The sequence below is a fragment of the Trichechus manatus genome, unplaced genomic scaffold, assembly GCF_000243295.1.
Source record: "Trichechus manatus latirostris isolate Lorelei unplaced genomic scaffold, TriManLat1.0 scaffold00296, whole genome shotgun sequence".
Taxonomy (NCBI): Eukaryota; Metazoa; Chordata; class Mammalia; order Sirenia; family Trichechidae; genus Trichechus; species Trichechus manatus.
In genome coordinates this window covers 1,223,494-1,243,751 of record NW_004444232.1, presented here as the reverse complement: position 1 = coordinate 1,243,751, position 20,258 = coordinate 1,223,494, and the positions used below count along the sequence as shown (strand labels likewise).

Genomic DNA, 20,258 nt, shown 5'->3' with positions numbered 1-20,258 from the left:
AAAAATAATGAAAAATAATGGGGTTGCAGAATGTGCTAATGTTCCAGGTGTGGATCAGAGGGCAATCATTTCCACTGCTCAGGGGCTAAATGGAACTCTCTGATGGTGAGTTAGACCCACCCATCCTACAGAGAAGCTTAAAATTCAATGATTGGATTTTGAATTTATAACTTTGGACACGTAAAGTGAAACTCACTTGACAAGGTCAAACATTTTAAATAAATTTAAATCCCATTGCAGGAGAGAGTATAAATCAGGGAGTAAAGAGCAAAACAAGATAATGATAGAGCTGTCACTCAGTCTTCCAAACTAAAGGATGTCTGCCTTTGTCCTCAGCTGCCACATTCAAATCCGTGATTAGTAAAACAGCTCAGGCTCTATAAACAGAATGTGGCGCTGTAACGGTCCAGAAACTTCACTCTGCAGGGAGAGGGGCCAAGTACCTTCCCTCTGAGCTTTATAAAAAACACCTCTAAGTCTTGGTTTTGTTTTTTTTTTTTAGTTACAATATTTATAACACATGTTTCCTGTCTCTTTTTTTTTTTTTTTTTTAAGTGCCCTAATCTACAGATGGAACATAGGTCTATTAGAGGAGTTAATGAGCATGCTTCCCGGAATCTGAGGAACAATTGCCATGATTTAATTTAACAGAAGAAACTGCCTCCTTCTTCTGAGGAATTCTGGCTTTTCCAAGATGCCATTTGGTAGTGTAGGATTAAGTCATTAGGTACTTACATTTGGGTTACAGTTGTTTTAGTTTCTTTTTTTTTAAACATACCCAGACATGCACCTTAATCTTAACAATTAATCAGAATTTATGCATCTGACAAAATAGTACATGGACCATAAACTGATTTTATTTTGGCAATGTAAATATCTATTGATGTCCTAGACGACAGATACTGAAAAAAAATTTTTTTGACTTAACCATTTAATCTTTGCGGCTGAAGTCAAAATGGAAAAATAAATTATAAATTTACTAATTATTTCTCCTGGGAAGGACATTAGCATTTTTATCAATAAATGATTTACAGATGAGACTCAATCTTCTCTAAGTGAATAATTACCTATGAAAATTTAAATGCATATTTTTCTGCTCTGCCAGGAAACATGCTTCTGGGCTACAACCTCTTGTTGTTAGCTTTTACTAAAAGGATGTAAATTAATTACAAATTAACTAAAGAATAATTCAGAATAAATGTCCATAATAATTTCAAAAACAAATATAATTTTTAAGATTATTACTACCAATCTTTTCAGCATCAGTTATCACATTGACAGTTACACATTCACACATGTAAATATATATACGCTTTACAGTTAACAGAGAAATATGGATATAGTTGTATGAATATATATATACATATATACATATGTATATGGAGCCCTGGCAGCACAGTGGTTAAGCCTTCGGTTACTAACCAAAAGGTCTGCAGTTCAAATCCCCCAGCCACTCCTTGGAAACCCTACGGGGCAGTTCAACTCTGTCCTGTAGGATTGCTATTGGGCTGCTAAATGTTCACTACGAGTCACAATTGACTTGATGTCAACAGGTTTGTGTTTTATATATTTATATATATATATATATGTATGCATGTGTGTGTGTGTGTGTGTGTATATATATATATATATATATATACATGTCTTCTTCCCCCCATAAGCATACTGCCATTAAACTTGTACCCACGGTTTTTCAAAGTACCACATTCTACTTTTTCTCTATGAAGAACAAAAGTGATATTTACAAGACTTACTTATCAATCTAGAAATTAATTAGAATAAATATTCAGGGCCTATGCTATGCAAAGGGCAAAGAAAAGTGGCAAAATATGGGAGGAGAATACAGTGTTTTATTTTGTTCTATTCCACTGGGCCATTACCACCTCAAACCTCTTACCAATATATAGGAGAATATTGAAGCTCAATGCTCCTTATCTCAAAAAGGTTACAATTAAAGTAAAAATAATGAAAAATAATGGGGTTGCAGAATGTGCTAATGTTCCAGGTGTGGATCAGAGGGCAATCATTTCCACTGCTCAGGGGCTAAATGGAAATGTGTCAATACAGCCATAGCTCATTGGAAACTCTAAGGAGAGAAATATGCTGCAGAGCAACACTGATGCTTCCAAAAGCAAAAGAAAATTATTCAGGCCCATTGGTAAGTCTCTTTTGTGTTATACAGGTATTCTGATGCTTTGGAAAACACTCTGGATGGTTTTACCCAACTCTCTTCATACCATCAACCTTATAACCATAAAACACTTACATCCAAATTCTGTGCTCAAAGATGGTTAGCTGGGTCTGTGTAACCATGTTGCAAATTCACAACCTAACATTTAAAGTGCATATAAAAATTGTAAACAACCTTGGTAACTGAAGCCCAGGTTGAAAGCAGGGCTTTGAACTGCTTATCTTCTGTTTGACCCCCCTATTGAGAATTTGCATTTCCACCCCAGATTTACTGAATCAGAATCTACATTTTATTTACTGAATCAGAATCTACATTTTAACACCAATGTAGATTCTGATTTAGTAAATCTGGGGTGGAAATGCAAATTTTCAGCTGGGGGTCGAACCAAAAAATAACAGGTTGGAAGCCCTGGTGAAAAGTAGTAATGACAAGGTTCAGAGGCTTCTTTGCCAGATTCATTTATAAAATATTAGTAAAGTCATTTTTTAAACCCCCTGTTCTCAGTTATTTACTATGAATGTAATATGCAGTATTTGATAATGAAGCAACTATTATAAGCAGGCATCTTTCTGGGTTACATATGCTGACCTTTTGCAATTTTCCATTGGTAGAAAGGAATAACATAAGTCTACCTTCCTCGGGGATCCCTGGTGGTGCAATGGTTAAGTGCTTGGCTGCTAACTGAAACGTTGGCAGTTCAAACCCACCAGCTGCTCCTCTGGATTAAAGACCAAATGATTTGTCCCATAAAGATTACAGCCTAGGAAACCCTACGGACAGCTCTACTCTGTCCTATAGGGTTAGGTCGCTATGAGTTGGAATCCAACTGAGGGCACGCAACAACACCATCCTTGAACAGAGTCCCTGAATGGCACAAAAGGTTAAGTGCTTGACTACTAGCCAAAAGATTGGTGGTACGAATCCACCCAGAGCCACCCAGAGCCACCCAGAGGTGCCTCAGAAGACACACCTGGGGATTCGCTTCTGAAAGTTCACAGCCTTGAAAATCCTATGGAGCAGTTCTACTCGCACGATAAGGCCATCATGAGTGAGAATCAACCTGATGGCAACTAACAACACTCCTTGAATCTACTAAAAGTATCTCGATACCAAACTTACAAGGCACTTTTACGGACTGAGCTTGTTTTGTACTCTCTTGAGTTCTGTGAGATGTTGATATCCCCATTTTACAGATAAGTAAACCTAGGTTCTGAGACACTGAATATTAAATACTATCATTGATAATGCACAAAGGGAAATTCAGGTTTTTGTTGGGTACGAATGTATTTATAACTTTAATGACTAAAGCATCTGTCCTTGATTCTATAATATTTAAATGTAAAAATATTTTATGAAATTCTCAGAATTTACTTAATTTCACCCCTGATTTTAATCAGCAAGAAATGTTTACTCAATATTTTTTCATAATGTACCTAAATGGTCAAGTTTCCATCTGTTTTGTCCTGGTATATATTTATAGTTTTTCCCTAATCTTTGCAGCCATTTTGTAAATGTGTGCTATTAGTTCATGGGTTAGTATATCAGCGTGCTGACGGAGTAGCTTAAATTCATCATCAAAATAAAAAAAAGCTGCTAAAAGCATCAGTGAGTCAATAGTGTTATTTTAAAAAAATAAAAGTAGGCACATTAGAAAGGGTGGACTTTCAATAAACCATTTTTTTTAAATACATAGATGCTATTATTTGAAGATGATTTCACTGACAGTGATTGCTCTACTAGTGTGAGTTGATTTGACATTATTATCAGTAATATTTTTGAGCATTTGGACAAATTCAGAAATTGTTTGGTTTTGGTTTTGTTGGTTTGTTTGGTTTGCTTTTGACAAGAGCTGTGGCTTTACCCACTTTAATTCTACCTACTATAATTCAAAAATAAAACAAGCCACACACACACGCACGTGCGCACACACACACACACACGCCTTTGTCTTCTACATCCCTAGTATCTAAGGCATGGCGGAGTGTATTGGTCATCAACTCAGACTCTCTAGGGAGCAGTTTTGACCATTCTGCCTTGTAACATTATCAATATCCTTAGAGACTCTACTAAGGGATATGTTAAACATCACTCCCCCAAATTCCTTACATGTTAGGTATATGTTAAATCACGTTTTTGTTGTTGTTTTTTGTTTTTGTCATTGTTATGGATTGAATTGTGCCTCCCCAAAAATGTGTGTCAACTTGGCTAGGCCATGATTCCTAATATTGTATGATTGTCCACTATTTTGTCATCTGATGTGATTTTCCCACGTGTTGTAAATCCTACTTCTATGATGTTAATGAGGCAGGATTAGAGGCAGTTTCGTTAATCAGGCAGAACTCAATCTACAAAATCAGGTTGCATGTTGAGTTAATTCCTGTTGAGATATAAAAGAGCAGAGAGACAAGGGGACCTCATACCAAAGCAGTGCTGGGAGCACACTGCATCCTTTGGACCCAGGGTCCCTGCACTAAGAAGCTTCCAGAACAGGGGAAGATTAATGACAAGGACCTTTCCCCTGAACTGACAGAGTGAGAAAGTCTTCCCCTAGAGCTGGCACCCTAAATTCGGACTTCTAGCCTCCTAAACTGTGAGAGAATAAACTTCTGTTTGTTAAAGCCATCCACTTGTGGTATTTCTGTTATAGCAGCACTAGATGACTAAGACAGTCATCTTAAATCCTATTTGGAAGTGTTGTGTTGTGTGCCATTGAGTCAATTCCAACTCATAGCAACCCTATAGGACAGAGTAGAACAGCCCTACAGGGTTTCCTAGGTTGTAATCTTTACAGGAGCAAATTGTCAGATCTTCTCTCTCACTGAGACACTTGCTGGTGGGTTCAAACTGCCAACCTTTCAGTTAGAAGCCGAGCGCTTAACCATTGCATCACTAGGGTTCCTTTAGAAAAGTTTAGTTAACATAAATTGTATTGCCTTATTTCTAAATATTTAATTTTCTTTGTACAGATTTGTTTTACAATAAGCTACCCTAACTCTTTTATCAATATTAAGCGTATGCTTTGATATAAATATCCTGAAAAAAATCATCTTGCACAATTAGACTGGCATCTCTCACAAACTGATTACGTATAAGTGAAAAAGAGAACAATACCAAGGAAAGAATATGGTTTTGTTTCCTGTCATTTAAAACTATCCCATCAGCTCTTTGGGGTTAAAGAGCAGACCAACCTTGGCAAGTCTTCTCTGCTAAACTTAGTTGTGGACTTTTGTCACCACTTTTGCTGTCAGTTTGAATGATCTATGGAGAAAGAAACGAGAAAATAGAAAACGTGGCTTGGCTTGGCAAGGAAACAGCAGGACTGAAGTGCGAGGAAACGGTGAACTGCCTCCTTTGACTTCTCTCCCTGCCCTTTTTTGTTCAGGAGATATTAGTAGGGAAAACACTAATGAGACCCTCTTCTGATGATCAGAAAACATTCCAAAGTGATCTGTTCAGCTGGATCCTGACCACTGTTGTTAGAAGTTCATCTTATAGATTATGACTTCCCACCTAGGAAGCCACACAGGACTTCTTATCTCATAGGCTGATGCAGACTACTTCTTGTTTATTTCTGTTTCAACAGGCAACCATTTATTTTTTTTCTCAGAGGAAGAAACAAAATTTTCATTTATTCCAAAAGATTTCATATTAGCTTGTATTTAGTAATTCTCAGTAATGATGCTTTTGTCTAATAATCAACGGTGAATTAAAAAAAACATAGTAGTGTTTAATTCCTTTTGAAGATATTTTTGTATTGCCTGTTTTTTCACCTGATAAGAATAAGTAAGCAAGAAAGGGGTCAAAAGAGGAGAAAGAAAGTTTAAGAACCCAATAAAAGCTATGAGTCTATATTTCAAACAACTTGGGAGATTCGGTGGCATAAATGCCAATATGCCAGCATTTATACTTGAAAAGCAGGATTCCTCTTGCGCGCGTGCACACACACACAATTTTATAGCGACACACGAAAAAATTAATTGATCGCTAACTTTTTTTTTTTGGTAATTAATTCCTCCATATTTTTTTTCCTGCTCCAAAAAAAATAAAATCAATCAATCATCTGTTTCAGATTATCTGTTCCTCTGGGGACTCCAAACACTTCCAGTTTCCCAATTTCTTCCAGTCACTGTACTCAGGATTATGTGAAACTTTCAAGATGTCACGTGAATCTGACAGTCACCATGCATGGGGGAAAGGTCTGTGGATCTCAGCGCATATCTGGGAATGGATGTGTGTTTGGTGTGAGACGGGTGGAAGAGATCACCATTGGCAAAGGCAATAGAAAGGAAATTAGGGCAGAAATGTAGAGGGGACAGATTAATATAAGAACAGATCTGTAAGAGAAACAGTATATTACAGACCAAGTTATGATAAGTAAACAAAGATATCTCAATGCCTAGGCTGAAGAACAGAAACCAGGAAGGGACAACCATATTTGCGTTCAGGAAAGGGAGTGCTGAAATTGAAGATGTCTGTGCACATGGCAGAGTGGCAAAATGGAAGACCAGGAATAGGAATATGCCATCCCATTTCTGCTCCTTCATCTTGTTCTTTGCTAGCCTAGATGTGGTTTTATTTCTTCATCTGTAGACATATAGACTAATAATTATCCCAGGACACCCCAAGGTATCCAGAATTTTCTTTCACTGTCAAATTTTCCAATAAATTTGTTCTAAAATTAGACTAACGTTTCTACTCAAAGATATTTTATTTATTGAAAACTATTTCAGTTACTGTACCTATGACCAAGGCTCGCCCCCATCCTATACAAGGAGAAGCAGAGGCTCAAAGTGTCTTATAAAACACATTATAAAATTCTTCGCAGTGATTTTTCAAGTCTTTCTGGGATAATTGGTTACCTTCTTGAGCAAAAGGCTGTTTTGGATCTATTTTTGAGCCACTAAAGGTCTAACAACTTACTTTCACTGGCAGTCCTCATTTTCTGTGGCAGATTTATTTGAAGACAGATGAAAATATCCCAATGAATATTTGAGTGTCTGAACTGAGAATCTTAGTCAGGGCAACTTTCTCATGTTAATATTCTACAATTCTTCATCAAAGAAAAGTAGACAAGAATTGCTCTGCTTAATCCATCCCCCATCCCTCCTCCTTTATAAGAATGTGTTGTGTTTTGTTTTTTATTTCATTTTGAAAGCACTTCATGAATTCAGTGATCTCCTAAATGGGGTCTCTACTCCCCAGGTGGTACAAAAGCCATCCAGGAGAGTACAGAAAGAAAATATAAATATCTATTTGAATATAAAAAGGAAATAAACTAAACTTTACTAATATTTAATATACAAATTGATACTGATCTCCTACATACGCACTTCATCCTCTTATCAGTTGGTCGCTTATCACCTAAAATAAGAAAAGTGACCTGAAAGGAAAACAGGAATTTCACAGTTTCAGCAGGGTTGACAGAGACCCCCTGAATGCCTTCATTTGAAAACATTTTAGTTCAGTGTGCCTGCTTTTAGGAGATTTACAGCAGTTATCTTAGTAACACAAACTTTACCCTGTGTATTAATATTCTATTGCTGTCATAACAAATCACCATGGACTTAGCAGCTTAAACAACATGAATTTATTATCTTGTAGTTCTGACATGGGTCTCACAGATTTTAAAATCAAGACGTCAGCAGGTTGGGTTCCTTTCTGGAGACTGAAGAATCACCTCCCTAGCTTATTTAGGTTATTCGCAGAATTTAGTTCCTTGCAATCGTAGGAAGGACTGAGGTCTCCGTATTCTTGCTGGCTATCTGTTTATAGAAGCCACTTCATTCCTTGTGAATCCGGGGTGAATCCCCCCTCATGTTTCAAGTCTTTTCTCCCTCGTCTTCTGCTGCATTTTTCTGAGCTACTCATTTGTCTTCCTCTTCCACTTCTAAGAAGTCACATGATTAGTTTGGGCCCATTTGGATAATCCAGGGTAATCCTGCCATCCTAAGGTCCTTAACCTTAATCATATCTGCAAATTCCCTTTTGCCATGCAAGGTAAGATAGTCATGAGTTCTAGGTATTAGGGCCTGGGTATCTTTGGGAGGGCCATTATTCTGCCTACAGTATCATCAAATTATTTGTGCCACAAAGAGGTTCACTGATTGTCTCATAGCAAAATACTTAAAAGAGCTGTCAAAGTTAAAGATAAATTACCCGCTTCTTCTCTGTTATTTTCTCTGATTAAAAGTGGATGTCATTTTTATACTGCCCAACAGATAAGTGAAGAGAAAATTTAAAGTTGGATATTTAGAAATAGTCTATAGATATATGACTGTTACAGAAATGAATGCCCATGTATTATCAGTTTAAAAAAAAAAAAAAAGCCTTGAAAATAAAAATTTCTTTACCTGTTTACCTATTTAAATATCTTAGATATGCAGGATTTGGCCCCATTTGTTAAAAATATTAAAATACTCCATCTTAATTGCAAAAACAGCTATAGACTGGCATTAAGGACAATGGAAATTTACTAGCTGAATTTCAACAAAAGCCTTGATATATTTAGTAGATGAGGTTTAAGAAAAAGCTAGTATTTCATGATATAGTAAGGGCATCAGCACTACACTTCTGCCATTTCCATCAACTAAGCTATGAAAAGTGAACTTAAAACCAGTTGGAACATGAAGTGAACTAGATTTTCAAATATTGTTTTATGAAGTATAAAACCAAGGTTTCAAAAAATAATGAACACTATCACATCACTTTCATGAAAAAAAATTACTAATATTTTAAATTAACAAAAAAAGGAGTGTTGAAATATATCTTTTAAAACTATTAATTTCATCTTCATTTCTCACCTTAAAAGTGTGTTTTAAAATGTATTAAAATGTACATAATTATTAATACAGCAGTAATTTATGTAACAAATATTTTTGTATAAATAGCATAAATTAATAAATAGCAGGTAAATATAAATGAGCATGTCTATGTATTAAGATGCATCCTCTAAATTTTCAGTTACAGATGTGAGCCTTCAAAAAAATTCTTGTACTAATTATACTATATTATACAAATTTTACTAATAAGTTCATCTTAAACACATCTCATTGCAGCATTACAAGTTAAAGCTGTCAAAATGAAATGCTTATCAATTAACCTGTTATCATTACTTTTGCAAAAGTTTTATAACAGCTAAATCACATCTTGATTTGTCATCATTTTGAATGGCCACTGGAAAATGTCATAAAAGAGCAGATACCAAGGAGCCCGGAATCTTCTCATTTTGGAAATAATCCTCAAACTTATTTTTAAAAATTATAACATTAACCTTTAAAAGGTACAGGAACATTTGAGATACTGGTGACAACTCTTTTGGGTGTAGGGGGTTTTATTTGTTTCTTGCTATGAAAACACACAAATAAAAATTTCTAAATGAATTAGCAACAGCTAGAAAGCCTCTGTTTCTCTTGGCTTATTTGCGGTTGTGTAATGGATTTTTCCATGTGACTAGAAAAACTGTCTCCAGCCAAGTTGTATACATTGCTAGCAAAAGGATAATGCATAACAGATAATGTTCATAATTTTGTGTCTTCAGTAGAACGCATTTCTTCCCTCCCAACTTATGCTAATTATTTATTTGTATGTGTGTTTGTAGTTAGTAAACACAGCAAGCAAAAGACACACCACATGTTCCATTTAAAAATAGAAGGTAAAGTCCATTCCACTTACCAAACTATTCCCTGAGCCCCAGAGCCAATAGGCTTTAGATTCTGGTAGCGCTTGAGAACTGTGAAGGTTGAGTCTCCCACTTCCACACTGTAGAACTGGTTGTCAACTTTGCTTTTGCTCATGTTGTAATGTTTGGCAATATATGACACATCCACTTGTTTATTGAATCCCTGTCAAAAAGAAGAACAACAAAAACATGAGACAAGCGAACAACCGGAATGTTAATGAGATGTAGAGAAACCTGTTCTTGTAATGATTTCTAACATTTATTCGACTATCATTGTTACAGAAACCCATACTTCACATAGGAAAAATATATATTTGTCCATGTAAGATGATTCAGAGTAAAAGAGCTTAGAACAAAAATGTGAAGGATTTTTTTTTTTTTAATATTGAACATTTTATATTAGAAAAACCTTAGAGTTACATAATCTTTTCTGAAGTGTTTCATTAAAACTATTCATTTATGGAGCAAACATCTATTGAACATATACTGGTCCCAGAGACTATGACAGACACTTCAGGATTCAGGTAAGATACAGGTGAGCCTGATCATCCATTAAAATAGCCACGTGAGGAAGGATAAACGAATGTATCTACAACTCTTTCTCTGAAAAAAACTGAGGAACAAAATAAAGTGTAGTTTTAATTTTTTTTTTAGCAACGTTTTTTTTTTTTCAATTGTGCTTAAGGTGGAAGTTTACAGAGCAAATTAGTTTCTCATTAAACAATATACATATTGTTTTGTGATATAGGTTGCCAACCCTGCGACATGTCAACATTCTCCCCTTCTCAACCTTGGATTCCCCATTTCCATTCGTCCAGCTTTCCTGTTCTCTCCTGCCTTCTCATCCTTGCCCCTGGGCTGGCGTGCCCATTTAGTCTCATATACATGGTTGAACTACGTGTATTATCATTTGTTTTATAGGCTTGTCTAATCTTTGGCTAACGGGTGAACCTCAGGAGTGACTTCTGTACTGTCTTAGTCATTTAGTGCTGCTAGAACAGAAACACCGCAAGTAGATAGCTTCAACAAAGAGAAATTTATTCTCTCACAGTCCAGTAGGTTACAAGTCCAAATTCAGGGCATCAGCTTTCTCTGTCAGCTTTGAAGGAAGGTCCTTGTCATCAGTCTTCCCTTGTTCTGGGAGCATCTCAGCACAGGAACCTCAGGTCCAAAGGACATGCTCTGCTCCTGGTACTGCTTTCTAGGTGGTATGAGGTCCCCATGTCTCTCTGCTTGCTTCTGTCTTTTATATCTCAAAAGAGACTGGCTTAAGACACTATATAATCTTGTAGACTTCATCAATATAACTGCCACTAATCGTTGTTATTACATCATAGTGATAGGATTTACCACACACAGGGAAATCACATTGGATTACAAAATGGTAGACAATCATACAATATTGGGAATCATGACCTAGCCAAGTTGACAGATATTTTTGGGTGACACAATTCAATCCATGACAAGTACTGAGTTAAAAGGTATCCAGGAGCCATACTTTTAGGGTTTCTCCAGTTTCTGTCAGACCAGTAAGTCTGGTCTTTATTGGGGGGTTTGAATTTTGTTCTACATTTTTCTCCAGCTCTGTCCAGGGCCCTAGTTTTAATTATTTTTATTAGTTAATTTTGAAGTCGACAGAGTTATTTCATTTGTTCTCATTTATACCAAGAAGCTATGATTTGTAATCCTGCATTAAGTAAGTATAGAAATATTTTAGTTCAAATTAACATTATTCTAAAATGTCACCTCTTTATTCTCTGAAGTCTTAAATTTTAAGGATCTCAGTAGTTGCATCTTTTGTTTATCTATAAGAGAAATTTATTTATCATATTTAGCAATTGAAGATTCTGTCCTTTAAATTTAAATCATGACTGATATAAACAAAAAAAAAAACCAAACGCATTACTGTTGAGTCAACTCCAACTCATAGCAACCCTGAAGGACAGAGTAGAACTGCCCCATGGGGTTTCCAAGGAGCAGCTGGTGGATTCAAACTGCCGACCTTTTGGTTAGCAGGCAAGTTCTTAACCACTCCACCACCAGGGCTCCATGATATATATATATTTAATATCATTTAAATATCCATTAGTCATGATTATTATTTATACAGACATAATAAATATTGCATTTGTTGTATTTATGACAGTAAATAGTATGAACTCTATAGCTAGAAGAGACCTGACACACTGTTGAATGCCTACCCAATACCATACCATACCCACTGCCATTGAGTCAATTCTGACTCATGGTGACCCTATAGGCCATAGTAGAACTGTCCCATAGGGTTTCCAAGGCTGCAAATCTTTCTGGAAGCAGACTGCCACATCTTTCTCCCATGGAGCAGCTGGTGGGTTCAAACTGCCAACCTTTCGGTTAGCAGTGGAGTGCTTAACCACTGCCTACGCAGTAATTAATCCCTTTTCTTGATGATATTGTTCAGGTTTTGAGCACCCTTATGCTCTGTGGGCCCCTCTCCAATCCCAGCAATTGAAAATTGAATGATCTAAACCAACAGTTATCATCAGACGGGTCATTACCCTCAGGGGCAATTGGGAGATTTGTGGACGTGTTTTGGAATGCCACAGTGATAGGGGATATGGCTTGTATTTAGTTGGCTTGTCAAAGAATGCTGATTGTCTTGCAATGAGTGGGACGTTCCCACCCAATTAGTAATTTTCCACATACCTCACCACTTTGGAATGTCCTACCGAGCTTTAATTAGTGAAAAACCTGTCCATAATGTTCTCAGCCCTGAATCTAAACCAAAGTGTTTTTTGCATGATTTTAACATACACTACTTTTCTAGAAATCTGATTGCCATATAACCTGAAAGAAGATTTAAATCTACATAGACTCTGAACCTCTGGGACAGTCGTAACACTATTTTTCTTGGAAATTTTTGACATTGCTATTCTAAATAAAAATTTGAAATAGAAATACAATCTAATTTGCTCCTGTATGTCCTTGGAAGGAGACTCAGGCTTCATCAGTAATGTAAATGAGGAGAATACAGTGGGGAACACAGGGACGTGGATGGCAAAACCTGGGAATCCAGAGCAAGGATCTTGAAATGCCAGATGACTTAGATAGACCTGAGAGTAGAATGCATATAACAGGCATCAGCCCATGATATATTCAGATATGGTGACACCAATTCAGTACAAAGGCACATAGACTTCAAGAATAAAGGGACCTATAACCAGGGGGAGTATTTTGGTGGTACAAACAGTGCACTCTAACTGAAAGGGTGGAGGTTCAAGTCCAGCCAGAGATACCTCAGAAGAAAGGCCTGGCAATCTAATTTCAAAAAATCAGCCATTGAAAACCCTATAGAGCACAGTTCTACTTTAACACACATGGGGACACCATGAGTCAGACTCAACTCAAAGGCAACTTGCTTTGTTTTCTTTTTACTGATTAGTGATCTAGGTTGTTTAGACAGGAGACTTAAAATTCAGGTAAGTTTTGAGTGCAATAACAAAAGGCCCAAATTCAAGGAGGTAGTCTGTGAAGCATGGAACAGGAAATTAAGACTACTAAGAATCACAGCATTGAGAGCCTATTCAAGGAGACTACAACAGGGTTTAGAATTTAGACAATGGATGTGGACATGACCAAAAACAAGACCATTTGTATTTAAACAATTCTTGATTTGAACCACAGTATCAGCAACTGCTCTCCATGCCATAGGCCATTTCTACTTTGTACTTTTCTGGCATATGGCAGACCAGCCCCAGTAAAGTCATGCTTTTCATCCTGGTCAGGAAAGGTTAAAATGTAACTGGAGCTAGAATAACAAATTACTTCCTCTGCAAAGGTTAATTTGGGATATAGGAAGTATCTGAGTTGTCCTTTTTCATGCCCTGCCCCTTCCTTATGTCCTTTAGTATTCTGGTTTCTGACCACCACAGAATCCTTATCAAATACTAGCCTCATCAAACCTAGATAATTCACTTTCCTTCCCCCATTTATTCTCTTCACTCTTGAAGTGTAGCTTATAATGACTGCACTGCATGCATGTACTAATCATATGATAGGATTTCTATGTTCTCGATGCTGTATCTTGACACTGCCCTATTCCTGCAGACCTGGCTGTGGCTTTTCTAGCTATGGTCTCAATCTTCATATAAAATCTGAATCCACCATGCTGTTCCTCCTTTTCTACCATTTCAATATATATACAAAGAAATCAGGGGGTTTTAACAATTCATGACACTTCTCTTTCAGGCTTACTCTAAGTGATGCTCTTCGTTCAACATTTACAAACATTTAATCCAACAGACTCTGATATCATACCTATTAAGTATTGATTTTGGCACTGGAGATGCAACAGAGAAAAAATAGAGCTGTCTGGAATGGAGGTAGTCAAGTAGCAAGCAGTTAAATACAGATGCTATCTTCTATAGTAGAAGAAAAAATGATTCTGGGAACTAATAGTAGCAACTAACTACTTGCATTCATTCATTGTCATTAATTCATTCAACTAGTATGCATAAAGAAGTCCCTGGGTGATGCAAATGGTTAAGACATTTGGCTGCTAACCTGAAGATTGGAGGTTCAAGTCCACCCAGAGGCTCCTCAGAAGAAAGTCCTAATGATCTTCTTCCAGAAAAGTCAGTCCCCAAAAAACCTGTTGAGTTAGTTTTACTCTGATACCCATAGGGTCACCATGAGTCAGGGTGCCATGAGTCAGGGTCACCATGAGTTGGAATCAACTCAATGGAAACTGGATGTCTTAGGCTGGGTTCTCTAGAGAAGCAAAACCAGTGCAGTGTATAAATATATAGAGAGAGGGAGATTTATATCAAGGAAATGGCTCACACAGTTGTATAGGCCGGAATATCCCAAGTCTGTGGGTCAGGATAGAGGCTTCTCCTGATTCATGTAGCCACAGGGGCTGGCAGACCCAAGATCAGCAGGCTAGAGAGCAAGTAAGCTGCTAGCTCAAGTCCCAAGAACCAGAGGTCAGACAAACAGGAGCCAGCTGCAGGATCCAGAGCAAGCAAAAGGCCGTGAGCCTTGCCAGAAAGTCTGCTTATATTTGATGCAGGCTACAAGCCCAAGGTAACTCCCTTTCAACCAACTGCTTACTCACAGCAGATCCCATCATGGGGGTGATCACATATCAAATCTCAACAGGGAAGTGATCACATTATACAATTGCCAAAACACTGAGAATCATGGCCTAGCCAAGTTGACACATAATCCTAACCATCACACCGGGTTTTTTGTTTTTGACTATGTATAAAGCACCTACTAGGGGCCAAATATGGGCATAAAGTTGGTAATGTTTGAGGGGATATTTGACATATGTTTTTCCCAGCTAACCTTATCTGCTGACCTCTCCTCTCACTGGTTCTCAAATGAGAGTGTGCATCTGAACCACCTGAGGAACACAATGCCCCAGAGATGCTGACTCAGGCCCCAGCATAGGTCCTAAGTGTACACATATTACTAGGCAGTGCAGGCGATTCTGATGAGAGGCTCTGGGTATCTGACTTTGAAAGACTGCATTAGAGCAATCATTTTCAAAGCATGATCCCTGGAGCATCAGAATCAGCATCACCTGGAAATTTGTTAGAAACTTATTAGAAATGCAAATACTGGAGCCCCACTCCACACCTACTGATCAGGAACTCTGGGGGCAGGGCCCAGCAATCCTTTTTACTAAGGCCTCGGGGTGATTCTGATGCATGTTGAGAACCGTGCATTGGAGTGGAGGGATCTCCTGAAGACCGTGAAACAGATCATACAGCTCTGCTTGAGATATTCAGAAAGTAAAACACTTAACCATGCAGCAGAAATATTTCTGCACCTGCACCAGGGAACACATTTTGTGGCTCCATGAACTGCCAAATTCCATTGCTCATGAAAACCAGAGTCCCAGATAGGGCAAGGATTACTCCACACCTCAGATTCAAGTATTTTGGAGAACCTCACTACCCTAGACTTAAGGATTGCCAAAGACTCTGTATTCAAATAGGTCAACAGTTGGTCAAGTGGTATAATGGAGTAAATCATTTCATTCCAGCAGTTGCTCACATTCCTAAGAAGTACCCTGTAATTTTTACCATTGTGTAGCTAGAATAGGACTTTTACAATATAATAAACCGAAAACCAAACCCATTGCTGTCGAGTCGATTCCGACTCATAGCAACCTTATAGGACAGAGTAGAACTGCCCTATAGGGTTTCCAAGGAGCAGCTGGTGAATTCAAACTGCTGACGTTTTGGTTAGCAGTGGAGCTCTTAACCACCACGAACCTGATGATAATTTTGTACAATGGTTAAAACAATCACAGAGCATTATACCGATAGCAACATTTTAGCAACAAGAGAATTCCCAGTCAAAACGACAAAAACAAAAGCTAATCTAATGAAATTCCTAATGCTCTAACACATTGTCTGAAAGAAAATTTACTCAGTAGTCTTTTATCTCCATTCCAGGGCTCATAATTTCTCAGAATAAGATTGAAAACCTCATATGAAGTTTGTGAATTCACACACCGATACACAAAATGTTCTTTCAGAATCATACCCAGTTTTGAATTAACCTCTAGATAGAATTTAGAAGTTAGGGAATACAAATACACTCATCTTAAAAGTATCTGACATAATTGGTAAAAGGCTATTTTAATTGTTATTTAATTAGTGTTATATATTGAATTGTGTCCCCCAAAAGGGTATGTTGAAGTACTAATCCCTGGTACCTGTGCACATAACCTGGTCTGGAAATAGAATCTTTTCAAATGGAGTAGAAAAAACCCATTGCCGTTGATTCTGACCTTAGTGATCCTATAGGGCAGAGTAGAACTGCCCCACAGGGTTTCCAAGGAGCGTCTAGTGGATTCGAACTGCCAACCTTTGGGTTAGCAGCCAAGCTCTTAACCACTGCACCACCAAGGTCCTAATTCGATCAAAGAGTTTTCTAACAAAAGAGGAGAACAGACAAAGATAAAGACAGAAGAAGAATGACCATGCAATGATGGAGGCAGATGTAGCCGTAAGCCAAGAAACGCCAAGGATGGCTGGGAGTCGTCAGAAGTTAGAAGAGGATGTAGAACAGTTTCTCTCTCGGAACCCTTGGAACGAATCAACACCTGATATGGAGTTCCAGCTTCCAGAACTGTAAGACAATATATTGTGTTCTTTTAAGCCACCCACTTTGTGGTATTTTGTTATGGCCGCCCTAGGAAAGTAAGACAAGTAAGGCACAGAGATTGGAAATTTTCTTGGACTGATGTCATAGCCAAAATTTGATGCCAAACATATTGTGTTAAAGAGCTTCCCCCAGATCTCATCTGTTCCCCAAGCTTACAAATCCATATTCAGTTTTGAAAAGCTCAGAACATATTTAATAGAGAATAAGTTTTATCTTTTGACTTCCATACAGCCTTCCTTGTCATGACTATAAAGTTCGAATATAAACTTTTCTCTATAAAATGTGCCTATGAAAATATGCCATTAAGTACACTATGAAAAAAAAATTATCGATGCTAAAAATGCCTTATATAGTAGTATGTTTTAGTGTTTCCTATGTTCAGGTTTGGAGCCCTGGTGGTGTAATGGTTAAGAGATTGGCTGCTAACCGAAAGGTCAGCGCCGGTGGCGCAATGGTTAAGTACTCAGCTGCTAACCAAAAGGTTGGCAGTTTGGATCTACCAGCTGCTCCTTGGAAACCCTATAGGGCAGTTCTACTCTGTCCTATAGGGTCATTATGAGTCAGAATCAACTCAACAGCAATGGTGTTTTTCTTTGTTTGTTTTTTATGTTCAGGTCACAGGACAAGATACCTACTGATCTGAACCCAAGAAGAGAAGAAATGAAAATTTTAAGTTAGGAAGGCATGGCTGATAAGATACTTTAGGGCAGAGATTTTCATGTTTTAGCATAGATCAGAACTACCTGGGGAGCTAAAATGCAGGTTTCTGGGCCCCACAGTGGTTTTTATTTCAATGACACTATGGTGAGTCCCAAGAATTTGTATTTCCAAAACGTTCCACACTTTGAGAAAACTGGTTTAAGGAATGGTAGATGCAAGAGATGTCACGATTCAAAGAAAGCTAATTGGGGAGGCAAAAACTTGGAGCATTGGAGGTCAGGCCAAGGAAACAAAGGATGTGGAAGCTAAAAATAATGTCACAAAATGACTCTCCTTGTAATCAGCACTTTGTTACCAGGCCCAATGCCATCTGCCCAGGGATGTGTTTTCCCATCTCATAGGCACAATGCAGTACATAATCAATGTTCTCTCAATTAACTTAGGAAAATAAGCATTCCATCATCTATTTATACTAAATTTACACTAAAACTTTTAGAAATGATGTATAAATCTCACAAGCATATGCCAAAGCTCATCAAAATGGAAAGTCTCCTTCCAGAGAAGAAATTAATAAGCAAGGAACATTATATTTCAAACCAAAAAGAAATTATAGAGGCTTCCGGCAAAATGGCTCTCTAGGCAGAAGCACCACACTGTCCCCCCGCAGCAAAGATTCGAAAAACTAAGCCAAACAGAGAAAACAGCAATTCTGAAACCCTAAAACATCAAATGAAGAGATAAAGAACTCAGCCAAGTACCAAATGGAGTAAGAAAACTGACAGACAATAGAGAGTGAGGAGAGATTCATGCAGAGGTCCCCTATCAGCTAACGCAGCACAGATCCACCATCTTGGACTCCTATTGGAGACCAGCAAACAGGGGGTACGAGAAAGCAGCTTCACGGAGATTCTAGCAGGAGACAAAACAACCGGTAATCTGCGATATACGCTTTCCCACCCCCCACCCTTCTTCAACCCCACTTGGCCTCCTCTGCTTCCCGCGGCCACAGTCTCTTGGCCGGGAAGCACTGGCTGCTTGGATTCCACCCGCCCACACTGGCCAGCTTCCTGAGTGCCATTTGTTGGCTGCTGGTGTTGCTTTTTTCTGCTACTTTTGATTTCTTCGTTACCTCTCACCACCTCCCCTTCCTTTTGCTCAAATACGTGGTTCCATGCGCCATATTTGCATCTTTCTGAGGGGCTGCGGAGCTCCGTTCGAGTGTAGAACTGCTTCTCGGTCTAGGCTGCCACACTGGTGGGACCCCGGGGCTTTTTGTTGTTGTTTGCTTGTTTTGAATTGTTTGTTTGTTTTCTTTTCCTTTTCTTGAGGTGGGAGCCTGTTCTGGCCAGGCGGTGCTGTGCTGCTTGGGACCTACCCCCTCGGCTTGTGCAGACCTGCAGGAGAGACCCCTGAGGGCATTTCTTACTTCATTTTTTTTTCTGTTTTTTTGGGGGCTTTTCTTGTTCTTTTTTTTTTTTTAATTTGTTTTGTTTTCTTTTCCCTCTTTTTCCCTTTCTGTCTTTCTTCATTACTCAGTTTCTCGCCTCTCTATACCTTCCTTCTCTTCCTGTTTCCTGACTTATTCTCCTTTTTTTTCTTCTTCTTCCCCTTCTTGTTTTTCTCCATTTCATAGTCTCTCATCTCTCCACTCCAACGGCAATACCCCAGCACACTTTTTTGTTTGTTTGTATGTTTTTGGCTCCTGTTACTCTCTCCTCTCTCCCATATCCATCTTAGCTCCACAGAAAACAATCTCCCTCCATCCTGCCTACCTGTGCCATGTGCTTAACTTCACACCACCAAGCAGCACAGTCATGGCCCACCGGAACCTGCTCTGCACTGATTACCGACCCGCCCTGCTGGCTGTAGTAAGCGCCACAAACAACCCAGCCCAGTAACTCCTCTTCAGCTAGACCTGCCCTGCTGTACCATATCTGAGTGACTGACCCCACCTATTTGAGAAGGGGGCAAAAAGTATCATGCCCCCAGACGAGCAAACAACAAAGAACACACAGCCCGCCTGCTCAGACATAGCCAAATTTTTTTTTTAAAAAAAGGACAAAAAGAAAAACATATCTGTGATCAATAAATGAGACAATTAACTACTGAATGCCCTGAAAACAGCAGACAATATCAAAACATTTAAAAAAACAGGACAGGATGGTTCCAGTAGGCATCCATAATAACACACCAGAAGACTTTCCAGTGGAAGAAAAGGCACTAGAACTACCTGACAGGGAATTCAAATCTCTAATACTCAGAATTATCCAAGAGTTGAAGCAAAAAGTAGACAAAAATGAGGAAATAATAGACAATTCATGGAAAAGGCAGAAAAACTCATGGAAAATACAGACAAAAAAATGGAAGAATTCAGGAAAATAATGCAGGAACAAAATGCCAAAATAAAATCACAACTAGAAACTATACAAAAACAACAATTAGAAATCCAAAAGATAAACAACAAGATTTCAGAAACGGACAGTGTCATAGAATGGCTGAGGAGCAGATTTGAAATGGTGGAAGACAGGATCAGTGGAATTGAAGACAAACACTTGGATACAACTCTGA

The 20,258-nt window shown here is 38.2% G+C and overlaps 1 protein-coding gene across 6 annotated transcripts in view; it reads right to left on the bottom strand.

The window, feature by feature from the left end:
• The window catches only part of MAPK10 (mitogen-activated protein kinase 10), a 363,104-nt gene that overhangs the window by 123,504 nt on the left and 219,342 nt on the right, over nt 1-20,258 (bottom strand). For 5 of the 6 annotated variants that reach the window (XM_004390406.3, XM_004390408.3, XM_004390409.2 and 2 more), the window contains one exon: nt 9,863-10,032. In XM_004390406.3, coding sequence (XP_004390463.1) covers nt 9,863-10,032 — 170 coding nt within the window. Of the gene's footprint in view, nt 1-9,862; nt 10,033-20,258 lie in introns of those variants that run through there. The other variant, XM_023725323.1, reaches the window with a different exon arrangement.